This window comes from Aulonocara stuartgranti (assembly GCF_965226115.1).
Source record: "Aulonocara stuartgranti genome assembly, chromosome: 19".
Classification (NCBI taxonomy): Eukaryota; Metazoa; Chordata; class Actinopteri; order Cichliformes; family Cichlidae; genus Aulonocara; species Aulonocara stuartgranti.
This window is the reverse complement of record NC_138955.1, coordinates 31443657-31463319: the sequence shown is the minus strand read 5'-3', so window position 1 is coordinate 31463319 and position 19663 is coordinate 31443657. Positions and strand designations below refer to the sequence as shown.

General features: G+C 39.7%; 1 protein-coding gene across 1 annotated transcript in view; it reads left to right on the top strand.

Annotated features, from left to right (window-relative positions):
* atp10d (ATPase phospholipid transporting 10D) overlaps nt 1-9941 on the top strand; it is a 42564-nt gene extending 32623 nt beyond the window's left edge. The window contains exons 18-23 of the mRNA XM_082515721.1: nt 234-359; nt 1253-1453; nt 2290-2370; nt 2503-2607; nt 3366-3553; nt 9507-9941. Coding sequence (XP_082371847.1) covers nt 234-359; nt 1253-1453; nt 2290-2370; nt 2503-2607; nt 3366-3553; nt 9507-9690 — 885 coding nt within the window. The 3' untranslated portion in view covers nt 9691-9941. The remainder of the gene's footprint in view (nt 1-233; nt 360-1252; nt 1454-2289; nt 2371-2502; nt 2608-3365; nt 3554-9506) is intronic.
* The last annotated feature ends 9722 nt before the right edge of the window (nt 9942-19663 follow it).

The window sequence follows — 19663 nt, the reverse complement described above, 5'->3', positions numbered from 1 at the left end:
CTGTTTGTTAGTATCGGTTTAGTTCAGCCTCCCATCCAAGACCATGACAGAGAACTCTTTGAGAGCTGTAGCTTTCTGTGGTTATATTAGACTCAGTGTGATATTGCATTCGCCCGTATCATCTGGTTTCACTCACCAGCAGGCGCTAAATGAGGCTAACGCTTGCGTTTTTTCTTCTTCTTTTCATTATTTTGCTCTGTGGTCATTTTTTGTTGTTTTAAATCTTTCTCCAGGCTGTGATGTCCAGTGACTTTGCTATTTCACGGTTTAAACACCTCAGCAAGCTGCTGCTGGTTCACGGCCACTGGTGTTACTCTCGTCTTGCAAACATGATTCAATACTTCATCTACAAGAATGTGGTAAGAGTCTTTTTTGACAGCTTTATAAAAAAGGTTATAAACGGCTTGACTGACGTTTCGCATTAAGGCGGGTGTTGAACTCACAGCAGTTACACTGTCATCCCTAAACTCACCTGCTCACAAGAAAACAACAGCAAATCATTGTTTTAGTCTTACAGCAGTTTTGTCTCTGTCATGTTGCTGCATCCAAATATTTGTTTCCGGTTTATTCTGCCTATTATACTAACGACTACATTTAATAAGACTTAATATGACTTTGGAGGGTTCCTGTTGTGGGACAGGTCTTCTCCCCGGCCACTGAGTCCAGCTCTCCCAGCATGTCTCAAATCTGTCCTGAGGTCAACACTAGTCTCACAAACCCAAAACACCTCACACAGGTTTGAGGCACCCAGCAGCCTTCCTACTCTAGCTTGCAATGATGCAGAGGACTTGTTGATATTGAGCTTTGCCTGTGCAGAGATTAGTAATGACACCTTAAAGTAAGAAGGTTCCTGATTAGAAAGAGAGCTGGGGGCCTTTTATATGTGGACTTTGCATGTTTTCCTTACGTGTGAGCCAAAAGGACACATTATTAGCTTAAATCAAACATACGATCAATGAACAATCATTTATCATCGTATCACTGAAAGGATAAAGAGCTGGTGCAGTGATTTACGACCACGACAAAGCCGTGGTTCTCTGTGTCAGCATGGAGCATGGTTGTTCACTGAGCTCCTTCCCTCCTTGCACCAAAGCTGCTCATGTTCTGCCTGAAACTAAAGAATCTCCCAGAAATGGCACTTATTCGTTACAAAACACAGAAGATTTTAGAGCAATTCGTTGTTCACACAAGGATAAAAAAAGTATTAAGTAAGGAAATTCCTCACTGCTGACTGTGTGTTTCTTACCTGCAGATGTATGTGAATCTGCTGTTCTGGTATCAGTTCTTCTGTGGTTTTTCTGGGAGTGTCATGACCAACTCCTGGGTGCTCATCCTCTTCAATCTAATCTTCACATCAGCTCCTCCGCTCATTTACGGCATTCTCAACCAAGATTTACCTGCTGACACTCTGATGGAGCTGCCCGAGCTCTACCAGGATGCACAAACTTCCAAGGTCACTGCAAACACATACATGCCACAGAAATGACGTACAAACTCTACAAAAGGCAGTTGCTGTTTAAGGATTTCATTTGTTTTTTCATTTTTGTCAAACATTTTCTAGAGTATGGTCATTGCTCCTAACAAATGTATTTTCTGAAACAGAGCAGCTTATGAACACAAAACCTTAGCGGACACAGTTAGCATCATGAAGTCTCAGCAGGTTTGCATCACGTCGATGAAAAAAGAAAACTGCTTAAATTATGAAAAGTTTATTGATCGCTACATTTATTTGGCTTTCAAAGTATTTTAAATTACTGAATGTAAACTGGTTCTGCACTTGCTATGATGAAACTCTAATACCTACTAATGTAGGCTTCACACTAACCGGGCTGCTAACTCATAATGTGCATACACATGATCACAGCAGTCCTGTATAACAGGAAAACACATAAATTCACTTTAATTAATATGTCAACAGCTACATTTCTGCGATCATTTTATTATTTGCACAGAAAGAGGAAACAGAAGATGGAAAATAGGGCACTATCATAGCCATACATGTGTACATTACATATAGTAGAAAAATCACAATTCACAAAAAGAAATGCATACCGACACCACCTGCTGGTTCATATGATCATGTCCCAACATACTTCTGTTGGTCCTTTTATCTGTGTGCTACCGCTGACCTCTGGCCTAGCTCATTACCTCATTATCGTTAAGCATGGGTCATTTGTTTTTCATTGAAGTGTCGTGGCCTGTGTTAGCCAAACAAGTATTGCATGTGTGACATCAGTAACACTCATATTTGTTTAGAAAGTGTAACAGATGATTGTGATGTCTTCACAGACGTTTGTTCCATACATGTTCTGGATCACGGTCCTGGATGCTTTTTACCAAAGCCTCGTTTGCTTTTTTGTGCCTTACTTTGTAAGTACACCATGCAAATCGTTACTTATCACATTCCTTCTATTTACATGCACGTGGGTCTGTCTGTCTTCTCCTCATGTTCTAAGATTTTCATGTGAGAGTGTTTTAGGGGACTTTTTTCTGTTTTCACAGGCATACGCAGGATCAGATGTTGGGGTGCTGTCCTTTGGCTCACCGATCAACGCATCAGCACTTTTCATTATTCTGCTGCACCAAGTGATCGAGAGCAACACGCTGGTCAGACTCACCACCACCACTCAAAATCATTTATACTTCAGCTGGGCTGTGTCTCAGCTACTTTGCCTTTACAATAACAAGTGTGTAGCTTAAAGGTTATGTGTGTTATATTAGGGGGTACAGCAGGGGTCTCAAACTCACGGCACAGGTCACCACTACTTGTTGACCTGATGAAATCTAATGCAGTTTGTCCCTTGAAGATTTGTTTGCTGTTGTGTGCAATCTTAAAATAAATTCTTTAAATGATTTAATATGAAGGCAAGATGAGCAGAGAGCACGAACATGCTGAGGGATTGGCTGTGTTAGTTCAGTGAGAGTCGCACACTAATGTGTACACTTATGTCTGCACTTTGATTTGTTACATACGAACAAAATTAGTGCTGCACGTGTCTGTCCGCAAAGACAGGACCAATGTGTTTATCTGGTAGTTCAATGAAAGGCTTCAGTTAGTTAAGAGTGCGAAACAAGAATCTGCATTCAAGTTTGCAGTTTGTTGTACAATATTTGAAATTTAAAAAACAAAAGAAAAACTACACTTTTTGTTGTTTGATTGTTTTTTGTACGACTTGAACACTAAAGTGGCCCTCACATGAGATGACAGTGGCAGCAGTGGCCCTCAGCTCATTTAGGTTTGCGACCTTTGGTGTAGAGCGTGAGGAAAAATGTAATCCAAGTCAGAACTGAAAATGGAAAGATTCAGGAGCAGCTCTCTCTCTTTAGTTGTGCTCTGGAGTTTTGAATCTTTTTCTTTTTTGCAGACATGGATTCATATGGTCGTGTTGGTGCTCAGCTGCACTTCCTATTTTGGTTTTGTACTGCTCCTCAGTGGCTTCTGTGTGACCTGCAGCCCCCCTGTCAACCCTCTGGGGATTGAGTTACTCCAAATGTCCCACTCTCTTTTCTATATCACATGTGTTCTCACTACTGTGGCAGCTCTGTTACCCAGGTACGCGCACACACACACACTGCAAAAACTCATGTACAGGTAGTGTATTTCCTTTGGGGGCACTTCATAACTCATTAATAATAAAGAGCTTTACTCTAATGACACCTGGAGGTGCCAATGTCGTCATCACCGACACAGCTATACACTGAATTTGTTTTGTCACTCCAGTGGTTTCCATATTTCAATTAAACAATGTGGCAGAGTGGACTCAAACGCAGGACTCGCAGGCTGGTTGAGGATGTTTATTGTGAAGGCAGGATGAGCAGGACATGAGACGACTGGCTGACTGAATGCACACAGACAGAGGCGAACACAAGAAAACCGGACGCACGTGGAAAATAAACAGAGACAAAGTACAAACTGAAAACACTGAGTCAACAGCCCAGGAAACCTGACATCACTTTCATTGCTAAAACATTACCCAGATATCCAGGATCGTTTTTAAATACAAATATTTTAATTTGTTTATGACCAGACATATGCTTCAGGTAAAATAGTGCTGGTTACCATGGTTTCCAGGGGTCTTTTGGAGTCTCCAATTTTCTATTTTTGGAAACACTAATTTTAATTGGACCAATCAAAATTAATACATAAATAAAATATTGCAGTATTTTTAAAGAAACATATATAATAAGCTGTAGGCAACAGCACTTTAAGGGATCCTGTTAGGAAAAGGTTTAAATATTAACCTTTAATTATATGGTTTTAAAACTGAAATCATACAATTCCATGTATTATATATATGTGTAAATAGTAAACAGCCCGACACACATAACTACAGTTGTAAACAAAAAAAAAGATTCTCACAGGACTGGTTTTGGCAGTCCGACAGCTAGATGCAGTTCACCTTTTAATATTAAAGTTCATTACAGTGAAATTAGGCAAAGACTGAAATAGGGCTACAACAATTCACTGAGTAATAAAATCACAAAAAATTCTTTGCTACAATGTTTCGTTTCACACGAGGCCCTGTAGTGTGTCGACGTGTTAAACGACACGACCGCGAGTGCTTTACCCGCATTTGCTACTAAAAACAGACCTGCACTATAACGTTTTGACAACATGAAGCCCACACAGCCTTCAGTTTGAAACAGAAACGCTGCTAGCAGCCGCAGTGATGATGACTCTGGGACAGTTTAACATGGAGCCGGTGTTCTGAGAAACCATCCTACTCTGGCAAAACGTCCTACCCGTATTATAATTTGACGGTGACCTGCGACTGACCATAACCTTAAGAAGTATTCCGGATGGGTGAGAGAAAAGGAAGTTAATTCGGCGTTGGTGTTGTGCGCATGCGCCGCGTCTGCGCAAAAACATTGGGTAGGATGTTTTTCCTGGTAGGATGGATTCCCAGAATCCATCTGTTTACTGCGGAGCCCCTCTGATGACATGGTCCAAAAAATAAATATATTGAGGCCACAAAATACTATTTCAAGGGCACCAAATAGGTATAACGTGCGCATGAAATGCTAATTTGTGCCCATGAAACACTTGACCGATAACCGTGATCCTTCCCTTGCAGTTGGTTGACAATAAAATCTATCCCGGTGTCCAGGTCCTACTTACGTCTGTAAAGCAACTGGGCTCTCGATGTCCTGTTTAAATGTCTCTCCGTAATAATGGTTCCTTGCATTGCAGGCTTTTCAGAATGCATTTGTAGCTCATTCCCAGCCTAAAATAAAACTCAATCATACCGTCTCTGTCCACGGTGCATAGGTTTAGCCTACTTATGCTTATGTCTCTACGCAGCTGTCCAGGAATTGTATCAATATGTTGTGCGCACGTTATCTATTTCGTTGCCACAAATGCATAATTCGTTGCCACGTTCTATCCAATTCATGGCCACAAAAAGTATTTCGAGGGCACAAAGTAGAATTTTGTGGCCACAATTTATTTATGTTTTGGACCATGTCATCAGAGGGGCTCCGTAGTTTACACACCACGAAGAGGCGGAGGCGTTACCGAGAAACCGAGCTCAGGTTGAGTGAAAGAAAACGTGTTTCTGGCGTCCAAAACAGGAGCACAGTTCCAGTGATGACCATTAAAACCTTTGCTGGGAAAAATCTAGAGTGCCGAGTCCTTCATCAAAGCACCTGATCAACTCCAACGTGAAGAAAAACGAACTTTGTAGCTGCTCCATTCACACACAGAGAGTAATCTGCAGTAACCCTCAGAAGTTATGCAGATGACCTGTTAATTTAATAGGTCATTAAGTTAATAGGTCATCCAAAGAGTTAAAAGCCAGAGAATAAAAATAGGCTTTTAATCTGGACTTAAAAACGGCACTGATGTAGCCTGTCTAATATTAAGAGGAAGATTGTTCCAAAGCAACGGGGCCACAGCAGAGAACGCCCGGTCTCCTCTGAGTTTCAGCCGTGACTTAGGGACTGAAAGCAGCAGTTGCTCAGCTGACCAGAGGGAACGAGTGGGAACATAAGGCTTTCAACAAATCAGACAAATAAACGGGTGCCAAACCATTTAAAGATTTAAAAACCAATAAAAGAAGTTTAAAACGGATCCTAAATTTGATTGGAAGCCGATGTAGGAGGCCAAAACCGGAGTGATGCGGTCGAATTTCCTTCTACCAGTTAAAAATCGAGCCGCAGCATTGTGCACTAATTGTAAGTGTGACAAAGTGCCCAGCTCCTATTAAAATGGAATTACAGTAATCCAGGCGTGATGTAATAAAAGCATGAATTACAGTTTCTAATGTTAAACATTGTGTTAATTCAGTTGCATTAGAATTTAAAAATATGAAAATAAGAGCTTTTTTTCATAAGCCACATTTTTTTTACACATGCCATTAAACTCGTTGTTGTTAGATTGGGCCCGGGCATTTTGACTAGAGACCGGCCCACCAGGTATTAAAGCCATAAAGCCTTTGAATGAAAACAGCGCTGTTGTGACAGTGATGTACAGTCTTGTTGGTATATGTACGATTTCTATACATTTTACGTCAGATAAAAACTTTGTTCGCAAGATTCAGATAATTATTTAATAACAGCGAGACATTTTAAATGAGAATAAGAAAGTCTTTCTTTGTGCCCCCCTCTCCCTGTTAATGCCCTACCTGCCCCCCTGGCAACACTTTGCTAGATCCGCCCCTGCACAGTTACCAGCTGTCAGCTACCTAAAAAAGGATCCTGGTGTTATTTGTCTCTCAGAAACAGTTCATAACTTCAACTCATCCATGTCACCTAAAAGGTAAACCTGTTTCTCCATCACCTGTTCAGCTCTGATGATCCAGTAAGGACATCTCCTGGTTTCATCTTCATGTTTCCCTCTCACCACATATCCAAACCGACATCATGACCAGCAGCTTTACAGCTGTGGCTCCAGCAAACATCAGCTGATACTAGAAAGTAATATTAAATAAATTCTAACAACAGCTGATCAAGCTTAAACGTGCTGCTGTTGTTTAGCGCGACATCCGCTGGTTTCCTCTTTCTGGCGCAAAGTGGGCGACAAACAAACGAGAGAAAAGCTGATCAGCTGATCATTGATCAGTTTCATGATAAGTAGCAACAGGAGAGGGAGGATGAGAGAAGAAGAAACAGCTGTGCACAGAATAACTCCAGCTTTGTGTCTTTTCCATTGTAGCTGAAGTCCGGGACAAACTGTTCCTTTTCACCTCAACACGAAACGCGTAATATTTTCTCTGAATGCGAGACGATTCAGTTTTTTACGGAATGGTTGGAAACTCTAATAACTAACCTTATGAATAAAATAAAGTTCACTATCAGTAACATCATAGCACCACCCAGCTGTATAGAAACTCCGTCAAGCTGGCTAGAACACAGTACGAGTTATTGCAACTGACGGTAAAAAGTCAGCACAACGAAAATAAACTCCACCTAAACTTAGTTTATATCTGACCCAGAGAGACTGCAGGTCATAACTTCTTACCTGAAGTTCAGTTCACCTGACACTCGGACCGGCGGCCGCCTCGGGTCTCTGCTCCTCCTGCCTCCCCTTCCCTCATCCACCTGCCGCCTCTGTGGAAGCTCCGCCATAGCCACCACCAAACAACTGAGTTATTTTTACATTTTACACATCTGCCAGCATCTGGACAATCCACCACATTTTATTGTTTATATAGTTACAAAAAAACAAACAAACAAAAAAACATCGGCCCATAAAAACGAAAAATCACCATCGGCCCAAATGCCCAGTATGCCCGATGGCCAGTCCAGCTACGGGTTGAATACTTAAATATTATTTACATTACTTAATGTGTTCATCATCATTGCATCTGTTTTCAGCAGCACAAAAACTTGCTCCCTAATTTGAAAGTTTTTCAGGCAGACAGAGCAAAGGTACATTTATCTTATTTGATTTGACCTTTGACAGTACATGAGATTATTTATATAATTTTGCATTTAAGAAAAAGTTTTCTTTAAAAGTTTAATTTAAATATGGTACGTACATACAATCAAAGGGTTGAGGGGTTTTTGACAGGTGTTGTATGCAGTTCAACTTTCTCTTTTGAATAGTTACTATTTCTCATTAATAAGACAAAAGTATTTCTTATCTGATTACTTGATTAAACAGTGGAATAATAAATGGATTACTTGATTACTAAAATAATTGATAGCTGCACCCCCTACTGGTGCTGAGCAAGTGTGGCTTTCTTGTAAGAGTTTTCAGGAGAAAGTCTGTTCATGTAAAGAGAACAGCAGTATGGTTTAGGTTGCATCCGAGCAAACGAGAACAGTTTGTTATGCTGCAGCTACAGGACCTGGGCACTTTGCTGTCACTGACGCTGTGCAACAGGACAGTGACCTCAAGTAAATCAGCAACTCTGAGTGGCTGAAAAAGAAAAGAAACAAGGAACTGAAATTGAAATGCTGCGGTTGGATGTTGAGAGAGCGCTGCAGAAACAAATGCCTGGAAATCTCAACAACTGAAGAAACAAAGAGAAGAGTGCAGCAGAATTCCTCCCCAGTGATGATACAGACTGTTAAAGGACTTTCTATAAGCCACTGAATCATGAGTTGTACTCAGTTTTTCACAGGAACAAATAAAACTATTTTAATGTGACTTTATATGATTAAAAACATACTTTACATAGTGTGTGTAGTAAGTAACATATGCATGATGCATGATTTTACACTGATAGCCAGAAGGCCACCTATTCTGTGTTTATTTATTGCATATACGTCCAAGCCCAGCTAACCAGCTGGATTTCATGGTTTTGGGGTTTCAGTAGGGGCTCAGCCCATTCACTCCGTCTAACACAAACATATTTATATCCTCCTCACTTAGTAAGTCTGAGGGTAGGCTAAACAAACGGCTGCATCAGGAGTTCGTTCCAACAGCGGACCAGGAGTGGCCTACCTCGAACGGCCTGGTCTATTTGTTTAAAGAGAAGAAGAAGTAATAAAATGTTGTGCATATTTTGTTTGGAAGGGCCAAACTTCCTTCTTTTGGTCCGCATTTTTAAAAAACCCAGAGGGGTTTTTTGGTGTGTGTGTTCCTAAAACTGACTGGAATGAAATGGGGGTTGATCAAACTTAGAGTGGGTTAGTTTTATTTTCCCTTATCAGTGAGTGAGAGTACCTTAAGGTGACGTGTTGTTGTGATGTGTTTTTGTCTTGAGTATAGTTCTTTACTCACAAACTAACTGAGCTGTTTTCAGTCAATGTTGAGGGTGTAAGGTTTGACGTTACTTAATTGTAAGGCAACAAACGTGTAACAGCACCATCATATATGTCAGGAGCCAGACTTGGCTGGCACTCCACAAGGAACCGCTTGCTTGTTAAAGTCTAATCAAAATGTCACGTTACATATTGTTTTCTAAATTAGGACTTTTATCAGCATGAAGCAGAGTCTAAACCGAACCACTGCTTTAGAGCGAAGTCGTTAATAGAAAAAAAGGCGAAATCAATGAAGTTTGAAAATGTCACGTGCAGCCACAGCTCTAGAGGACTGACTGATGTGCTCTTCTCTACAGGCTGTTTTTTCAAGCTTTATGCAACACACTGCACCCATCTACAGTTTTGAAATCAGCTCACATGGATACAGTGGACTCTGAAAATTACCGCAGGAGAATGCAGCGCTGGAACATGACCCACTCCAAAACCAACAGGCTCTCGGCGGGTGCCGACAACGCTGGCCTGGAGCCCAGCTTAGCGTGAGAGCTACGCACATGCAGAGAGTTGCACTTGATACCTCTACTGATGCACAATCTCCCCTGAGAAAAGTATACCTGAAACTGAAGGAAAGGTTTCTGTTGATGTGCTGCACTGAAGTGTACATCACAGCCAGAACAGAAGTTTTGGTTCAGTAAAAGACTTTGACTCCAAAGAACACTGAATATAACTGGCTGCGTTTTGTATGAATGAGAAGTATGCATCTGTGATTTTATGAATAAAGTATGTGAAAGTAATCCATCCATGTGATTCATTCAGCGTCTGTTTAAAAATCACACCCAATGTTTATCTTTATATAATCTTTCTTGAACAAACGCACTGGTGTCGTGCTTGGGACAGGATTGGAGCTCACACACGGTTCATGTGTAAGCTGTGGTGACGCGTTATCTTGTATGTCAGTTGGATTCTGATGAGATTTGGCAGAGTGCGAGAATCCTGTGAACCTGTGCGGCACATCATTTGACGTAAGAAGTTAGGTGTGTAGGCAAAAAATGGCACCAAATTTGACCACGGTCTGGAGAAATTACTGACGGCTGCTTTTGCAGCAGAGCGTGAAGCATTTATCTGTCAAGACTTAATACTAGACCGTCCCGTTATTTTCTTTTCTTATGATGCTCAGCATTCAACAAAGGCTCTAATTAACCTCTGTACTTGAATGACAGTAAGACAAACACTGATCAGTTTCTCAGGTTTGACTGATCAATATTTAAACATTTATTCTATTTTTTCGTCATAGCTTTCAGCTCCTTGTTTTTATGCTTTGGATTATGTTTGTAATGAATCCAACCAGGTTTTCATCTGTCCTGCAGTTTAAACAGAAGCCCTCGTTTAAAATCACAGTATTGATGTAAGTAATTGCTGTGCCACTAAATGAATAGATACACAGCCTGGAAACAGAAAAATAGATTTACATGTTTCAAAACCAAATTTCAAAAACATATTAAGGATTTTTATCGTGAAGACTTGTCTGAACCAAACTGAATTTAACCAGATAAACACACACACACGCACACATGCACACACAAACATAGTAACTTACATATAAAATGATATATAACTTATAAAAATAAAATATAAAACAAGCAAACACAGAAGTCAAAATAAGACGTACATAAAACAATTATTATACTAAATAAGATTAAAAGGCAGATCCAGTTTAAATACGCACTCTCCTCTTCACCTCTCCTGTGCACATTGGATGGATTCAGGTATTTAAAGTTACCTGCCTTCACTACCTCTGCTCCTTGCATCTTCACTGAATGTTTGCCTCTCATTCACATGCATGTATGCTGTCGTGCTTCTGACTCATTCCTCCTCTTTCATACCTCGACCTTGTCAGACTGTCTTCCTGCTCCCAAATCTCAAGCATCAAGGAGACAGTAAACGTAGGCTTTCTTGCAAGAGGGTGGAATAATCCATGTGTTTCAGTATAATTTAAATCCATTAAATTATGTTAACAACAATATCACATAAAAATATTATTAATAATATTACATTGTTATATGAGTAAATTAAAGTTAGATTTGTAGAAATGCCACTTTTTCACATTTGATTGGCCCAATTTCGCTGATTAGCTGCCCTGTTTTATCTAAACACTTCTCAAAAATGTGGGACAGCTGATGTTTCAGTTGCTGTATGGCCTCAACAGATCAGAGCGACCTTCTGATATTCAAATTAGGCACCGAATGGGAAATGAAAAAAAAGGGACTTTGAAAGTGGCATGACTGTTGGTGCCATGCAGACTGGTCTGAGTGGTTTAGAAACTACTGTCATTTTTCTATGGTTTACATTGGATTGTAAAGAAAGAGAGAATATATTCAGTTGGTGGCAGTTCTCTGGGCAAAAATGCTTAGTTGATGCTAAGGGATGGGGAGAATGGACAGTTTGTTTCAAGCCCAAAGGAAGGCAACAGCTAACAAATATATGAATATATGAAATGAAAATAGGATATTCAAGACCTTGTATGTGATGACAAAGGTTTTAAATTCAATTCTGGATTTGACAGGGAGCCAGTTCCTCACAGTTTTACTGGAGACTGGAGGAAGATAACGAAGAGGAGTCTCCATTTACATGAACAAAGTCTACAAAGTCAGAGTCTATTATATAGATATGATTCAACCCACTGCAGCACAGTACCATTAATATCTACAACATGCTATAATCACTGTAATAAAACATTATGGTCGACAGTGTCGAACGCTGCTGTCTAGCAGGACAAGCACAGAGATGAGTCCACTGTCAGAGGCCATAAGAAGATCATTTGTAACCTTGGTTGGATTTTAGACTTTTTAACTGACAGATCTCAGTGTGTGTGAGAGTAAACGGCTGTTTTTCCAATCAGCTGAATTCTTCCACTGGTTCACCACAGCTTTGTTTTCTCTCTCCCCTGCTATATATTTTGTACACTAATGACTGTCATAGTACACAGGCTGAAAGGCATTTCATTAAATATGCAGATGACACAGTCATTGTACGCGTCCTTCATGGTGAAGAGTATTCCCATGGACCTGCTGTGGATGAGTTTGCTTCTTGGTGTGATCAGTCCTTAAAGATCAAAACCTTACAAACTAAGGACATGGTAATTTACTTCAGGAAGCCCCCCTCCAACAGTAGTAAATGGTGCAGCCATTGAACTGGTGGATAGTCATAAGTATTTGGAGGTTGCTCTTGATAAGGCTCTGTCCTTTGAGTCACATTTTGACTCTACAGGGAAAAAAAGGTAAAACAACGATTGTACTTTTTAAGGAGATTTTAACGTTTCACCTCAGATGATTACCTTTTTTATAAAAGTTTTATTGAATCTGTTTTAATCAGCTCAGTGCTGAGGAAGGCAACCTCTGTCATGTCATGTTCAGACCATCCTCTCTTTAGAGACTTTCACCTGTTTCCCTCAGGTCGCTGGTATAAAGTGCCGCAGGGAAGACCGAGAGACATAGAGTGTCTTTTATACCTGCTGCTATTGTTATGCTCAATAACACTAAGCCATAAGTGTTGTTGCCATCACTACTGCACATTGCACTTTGTTGCTACAGATAAAATTTGGGATGTTCTTCCTCTTTTGCTTGTTTGGGGGTTTTGTGTTGTTCGGTGTGTGGACAAACTGCAAATCAATTTCCCACTGGGGACAATAAGTTTCCTTTAACGCTGACCTTCACTAAAAGTGTTTAGGTTTTGTGATGAGCTCTGAAACCTGACCCAAACTCTTCAAATAAACCATTCATCCACAGATGATCAGTTAGCTTACAACTGCTGTTTTAAGGATTTGGAAGATAAAAGGAAGGCTGGAGATTGGCCTACAATTAGTTAAAACAGCTGGGTCTTTTACGTTATGGTTCAACTAATACCAGCTTGAAGGCCTGTGGTACATGTCTGCTTAATAGAGATCATATTTAAGATTAAAACATTAATTAATTGAATGACTTCCTTTAGCAGTCTTGTAGGAATGAATGGATGCCTTTATTTTGTCGGTTGCAGTTGCCTGCATCTGAAATTGACCTTGCCGACCGTACATACAATACACCAGGGGTCAGCAACCTTTCTGATGATGAGTGCCATCTAAAATTTCCTCAGAGGTCAGTGTGCCATATGACTGCATTAGCAATAAATGTAATAACAGTTACACACTATATAGAAGAACTTCATAGAATTATATTTGTTCGTAGATGCTGGCAAAAAAAGACACTTTTTATCCATATGAATATGGATAATATGGCATGTTTGCTACAGTTTTTCTCGATTGGTTTGGCTCATTTCTTGAAACAGAAATGACATTCTCAAAATAACACAGACAAACCTCCAAACCTCTTGGCAAATGTTCACAACAGAATGGCATTTCTCATTCATTTTATCAAATGGCAAATGCCTTAGTACATGTCTCAGTTGTCTCAGTGCATCTTTGCAAATGATTAAGTACACGTAGCCTACAGTTATACAGTTAGCCCACATTTAGCACATTTTCCAAATGAATAGATCCTGTAGATCTAAACTGATTAGTTGATTCTCAGTCTAATGATTATTCCTCCAAAACATGTCAGCATGATGTCATTGTATAAGTACTCGCATGCACAACTGTCTGTTCAATTGTCAAAATTGGTCAAGAACATAATACCATGAATACCATACATGAATTTCTTTGAATATTTGATAAATTGATGACAGTCATTGACAGTCAGGTGAAACTAGACTAACGAAGGGGGAGCGTCACACACAGGTGTGTTCCATGATTGTGTGCTGCCAAACACGGATATATAGAGCTTGACCAGAGCCAGTCCGAGGCTCTGAACATGGATAGACAAGGCCAAGCAAACGGACAAGGGGAAGCTCTTCCTCAAGGAAGAGGAGGAGGAGGAGGAGGACTGAGAATGCGTGGTGGAGGAATAGGGGGAAGAGCCCGAGGAGCGCGAAGACACTGTGCTGTCCCGAATGAAATTCGGGCCACGATTATAGACCATGTCATAAACCATGGCCTCACAATGGCAGAGGCAGGTCGTCGAGTGCAGCCGAATGTGCCTCGCTCTATAGTCTCCTCCATCATCCAAACCTTTCGCAGGGAAAACAGGTATGTACTCTATGTAATCTATGATGGAGTTACATGCTGTATAGGACAGGGCACTGTGCGTGAGGCAAAGAATGTATAACTTACTGTAGAGATTTTGTGTGCATCTGCCTACAGTAGTAGGTCTATACTAGCAGGTGGAGAGGACTAGTGGAATGTTGTGATACTAAATATGACAAGAAATATATTGAACTAATTACTGTAAACTATGGAATTACATCATTTATACAGTTTAGAGTAGTATTCCAGTCACTGTGCAATGTTGCATTAGGATTGTGGTGAAGTTACTGTGAGTAAAACAATAACACAATTACACTGGTAACTTACTGTATTCTGTTCTTTGTGTAGGATTGGACGACAACCTCACGTGGGTGGCAGAGGACAACTGCTCAATGAACAACAGGAAAGACAGATTTGTAGCATGGTGATGGCAAATAATGCCATCACACTGAGACAGATCCGAGATGCCATCCTTCAGGACGATCATATATTCCAGAATATAAACACAATAAGCATAAGTTATTCAGCAGTTCTTGGAGAGTGTTTGGGATATAATATGTCACATGTAACAATTCTGGATGATATCCAACAATTTTGAAGCAGAAACATTGTTTCAGTGACAAGTTATAGGTGGCAATCACTTTTTGGCAGGCTTAAAATGGCATATTATGGGTATTAATGATCCTTTAAAAGTTATTCAGCATTTCTTAGAGACTGTTTTGGGATATGATGTGCCACATATAACCCTTTTGGATGATACCCAACAAGTGTGATGCAGAAATATTGTTTCAGTGACAAGTTATAGGCCACAATCACTTTTTGGTAGCGCTAAAATGCCATGTTCTCAGTCGTTATTCTGCACAAACAAGAAAGAGTCATGGTGATACTGGCACAATAGGTCTTTATTGTTTTAACTACTATTCGACAGTCTTATAACAAATATGAACAACGAGAGTAGACATACTAAAGCTGTAGGCATTAATTATTCCATCGTGATGCGTGTAGTCATTCGTGACTGCGCTACACACTGAAAGCAACCTTCTGACAAGCGTCATAATTCGGTTACAAGAAACGTTAAAGCTCCATAAATGCATACCTTTGCCTAATAACAAAGGCATAAATGTGTTTGGGTTTTTTTCCCCCACGTTATATCAGTTGCACAGAAGTAGCTGGCAACGCAAGTAATCCAGGCGCTGCAGCTTTAAGCAGCTGCGCGCGCTCCCGCGGACGGCAATCACTTTCTGGCAGACAATCACTTTTTGGCACAACACCGGCTGCTTCCAAATAGAGCACATTTCATTTATAATGTTGTAAATCCAAGCCCATCATGTATTCATGATTTGAATCCTGGGTTGTGTGAAATCCCAGAAATACACCTTAGACAAAGAGAATCTGTGAACTTGGGTGTACGTCTGTTAGGTTATGTTGTGGTGATCCTCGAGTTGGTGGATTTGTGTTCATACTGGAGTGCACAATTAAAACCAATGGAAGATGGACAAGAAAAGTTCAAAGCCATCAGGTGCTCAGTTTAGAAAAAATAGAAAAGAAGAGAAACGAGCAAAAGATGCAGGTAAGCAGATGTGTGATTGGATAATGGCAGCTCATCCTGAAACTATCAGTGTGTTTTTATGGGGCGGGGGGGGCGCCAGAGGGAGTGTTCGCCCGGGACTCCAAACAGGCTAGGACCGCCACTGAACACCACAGGCTGTTATGTCCATCCCTTTATCATCTTCTGATTGCTGGACAATTTCACAAACTTCAGACTATCTCTTTTTTTTTTAATTATATTTTTATTGAAGAGAAAAAAAAGGACTTGTTACAATAAAGTGCATTGACATTATTTAGCCAAAAAAAAGGATAAGAAAAAACAACCTTTTTCTTAGTCCTTTTGTTTTACATTCTGATAACAAAAAAAAATAACTCATTGGCTTGACAGTGTGTTACATAATGCAGCATATTTAACTTATTTACAACGACTACATTAGGTACATATTATGAAGTTGAGGGTCAACCTGACATTGTACAATACATGGGAGATACACCAATTCAGGGCTGGTCTTACCTAAATTCAGGGCGGATGGGGGACACAAAGCTAATCCATTTATTCCATATTTTATAAAATTTGTCTTTTCGAATTTTTAAAAAGAATGTCAATTTTTCCATTTTAAATATTTCGAAAACCACATTAAACCACTCCTCAAGTGTTGGCGGAGTTGGATTTAACCACTTTCTGGTTATTGATTTTTTGCTGGCCGCTAATAGCGCTTGTAAGAGTTTTGTGTCCCCTCCCCGGACCGAGCCAGCAACCAAGCCCAAGTACAAATTTACAAAATTGATGTCAAATTTTATCTTAAAAACCTCACACAAAGTTTTAGGGATTCCCAGCCAGTAATTTTTTAAGTTAGGACAGTCCCAAAAGATATGATAATGATGTGCCTCTTCTGATCCACATCTCCAGCATTCTGCTGTCCCATTTTTATATTTAGTTTGATGAGGGGTTTTGAAAAATCTAATAATGTTCTTCCAACAGTGGTCTCTCCCAGAGGTGGGACCAAGTCATTGTTTTGCAAGTCTCAAGTAAGTCTCAAGTCTTTATCCTCAAGTCTCAAGTCAAGTCTCAAGTAATGTCAGGCAAGTCAGAGTCGAGTCTCAAGTCACTGGTGTAAAAGTCCGAGTCAAGTCACAAGTCTGAAACTTTGAATTTCAAGTCCTTTCGAGTCTTTAAAAAAAAAAAACGAAAAAATAATGTTGCAGTTATGCTAAATGTAAATATTAGACCATGTAATTTTAAAATCTGTGTTTTTCTCAACACATGACAAAATAGTGAACTTAGAAAATATACACAAATTGTGAAATTGCACCTCTTTAAAATGCAGCTCAATTAAACCTAGCTCCAAGAATAATTTTCACCGACGGTTCTGAGATAAGCTGCATGTTATTCTTGGATGCGGTTGTAGGACCGGCTTTAAAATCGCATGACAAAAATATCATACACATTAAAAAAAAACTGCATCACCAACGTAGCCTGGAAAACATTTGCTAGTTAGATGAAGTCAGCTATCTCATCTTAGCATATTTATATGCATATTTATAATCATACGGTTCTTGGAGTGAGTGCACACACTCATGAAGTTTAGTAACTTCAGGTCACTGCAACAAGCCCAGGTACAGTTTACCGACGGATGGGTGCAGGACCTTGAAACGCACCGTGTAGAACGAAAGACCATCGTACGTATCATAAGTTTACCAGTCTCACAAATCGTCGTCATAAATACACATTCGTTAACCGTTTATTAATAGGACCTTTGAGCTCAACGGTAATTAATTAGTAGTGGAAATAATTTCTGGTAGCATCACAGAAATGTAGCAGTGACAATAATATTGTATGTTGTAATCGCACTGGACAATTAGTGATACAAAAAACCTGTTTTATCCTGTGAATAAAAGTATATGTTTTTGTCAATGTACCATAATAACAGAAGCGAAACGCAATATTGTGTCAGGACAATTCACTATTTATGCACAATAAATAAAGGAGCATAGCGCGACAATTTCTGTTCAGCGCCAGACTTGCTTGTAACCTATATCACCAATTATGTTATGAAAATGACGCATTAATTACTAAAAAACACTGACCTTTGTGTAAATGCTTGGAGCAGACTAACCTGTGAGCTGGAGTGTTCTAGGACGTTATATTTGATCTTTGAATGGCTGAAATCCAGGCCACCCGTCGCCTCTTTGTTACTTCGGAAACATGGCTTGAACAATTTCTCTTCAACGACGTAATCCGATAACAACCGATCTCTTTACCCGTCGGCTTCCCGTGGCTGTCATGTGACCGGCTATTGCAGTTAATAATACAACGGCTTCTTGACATTTTTGTGTTTCTTTTTATCGCTGTGTGACTGATTTTAATTGAAAGCCTGCGTGCGCTAGTACCGCTTGCCACGAGTTCCCAGAATCCTTTGCGGTTATACCCGTGAATGACGTCACATTTTCAATCTCTATATAATATGCATGTTAAATTTTATATTTGGGGTAAAATATCAAGTCTTTTCAAGTAAACCGGTTCAAGTCCAATTCAAGTCCCAAGTCATTGGTGTAAAAGTCCAAGTCAAGTCACAAGTCTTAGAACATTTTTTCAAGTCAAGTCTAAAGTCATAAAATTAATGACTCGAGTCTGACTCGAGTCCAAGTCATGTGACTCGAGTCCACACCTCTGGTCTCTCCAAGATAAAGAACTTGTTGAGTACCAATGAAAATTACAAATCCTCTCCCAGTTCTCGTTTGTTATACCCATCCCCGATTCCAATTCCCATTTAATCTTAACATTTTGAGTAGTATCCTTCCTTGCTTGAAGGAGCACATCATATAGTTTGGAGATTGCTTTTCCCAGAGAACTATCATATGCTAATTTAACTATCTTAAAAATTTCTGACTCAACCATATTTGGGTTTGGGATATTGCAGTGTTTATTAAAGTAATCCTTCATTTGAAGAAACCTGAAGAAATCTACTTGTCTTAAGCCATTTCTTATTTGTAAAGACTGGAAACTCTGTAGTGTCCCTTTATGTGTGAAGGAATGGAATGTTGTTAGTCCACTCTCTATCCAGGACTGAAATCTATTATCACTTTCATTTGGTTTAAAATCTGTGTCATAAGCACACCATCTAAATACTTTTAGTATTCGTTCACTACCACATATTTTAGTCACTTTATTCCATATTTTTAAAGTGTGGCTAATCCATGGTCCTTTATCTTCTAAACGGTCTGCCAATTTTTTTTATCCGCAATTGAGGCTCGTAGTTGGAATTTAGGGGTTGTATTGAATTCTATGGATTTCCACTTAGCTTTCAAATTCGGGTTACACCATTGCAGCAGGGGGATGACCTGAGATGCATAATAGTAGTATTGTAAGCATGCGAGCGTTGCCCCCCCTTTTTGCCTTGCTTAACTGTAAAGATCTAAATTTAATTCTTGTTTTTTTCCCATGCCAAATAAAGCGCGAAATCCATTTGTCCCATTCCCCAAACTGTGTTTGACTTACTTCAACAGGCAAAGTTCTAAATAAATAGAGGAGTCTTGGGAGTACGTTCATTTTCACTGCTAATATCCTTGAATTTAAATTTAAGAAAGGCACCAGATTCCACCTATCTAAATCAAATTTTATGGGACCATACTTTACTTGTGATAGATTAGAAATATTCTTAGTTAGAATTATTCCCAAGTATTTAAGTGTTTCAGCTTCCCAATTTATATTATAATTATCTCGTAAAGTGTTAGATGCTGTATAGTTAAGTGTTCTTCAGACTATCTCAAACTGATTTCTTGAACAAGGCAGTGAGTTCACTAAACGCAAATGGGGGTTCCACAATCGCCAGACCTCAAACCATTAACGCACTT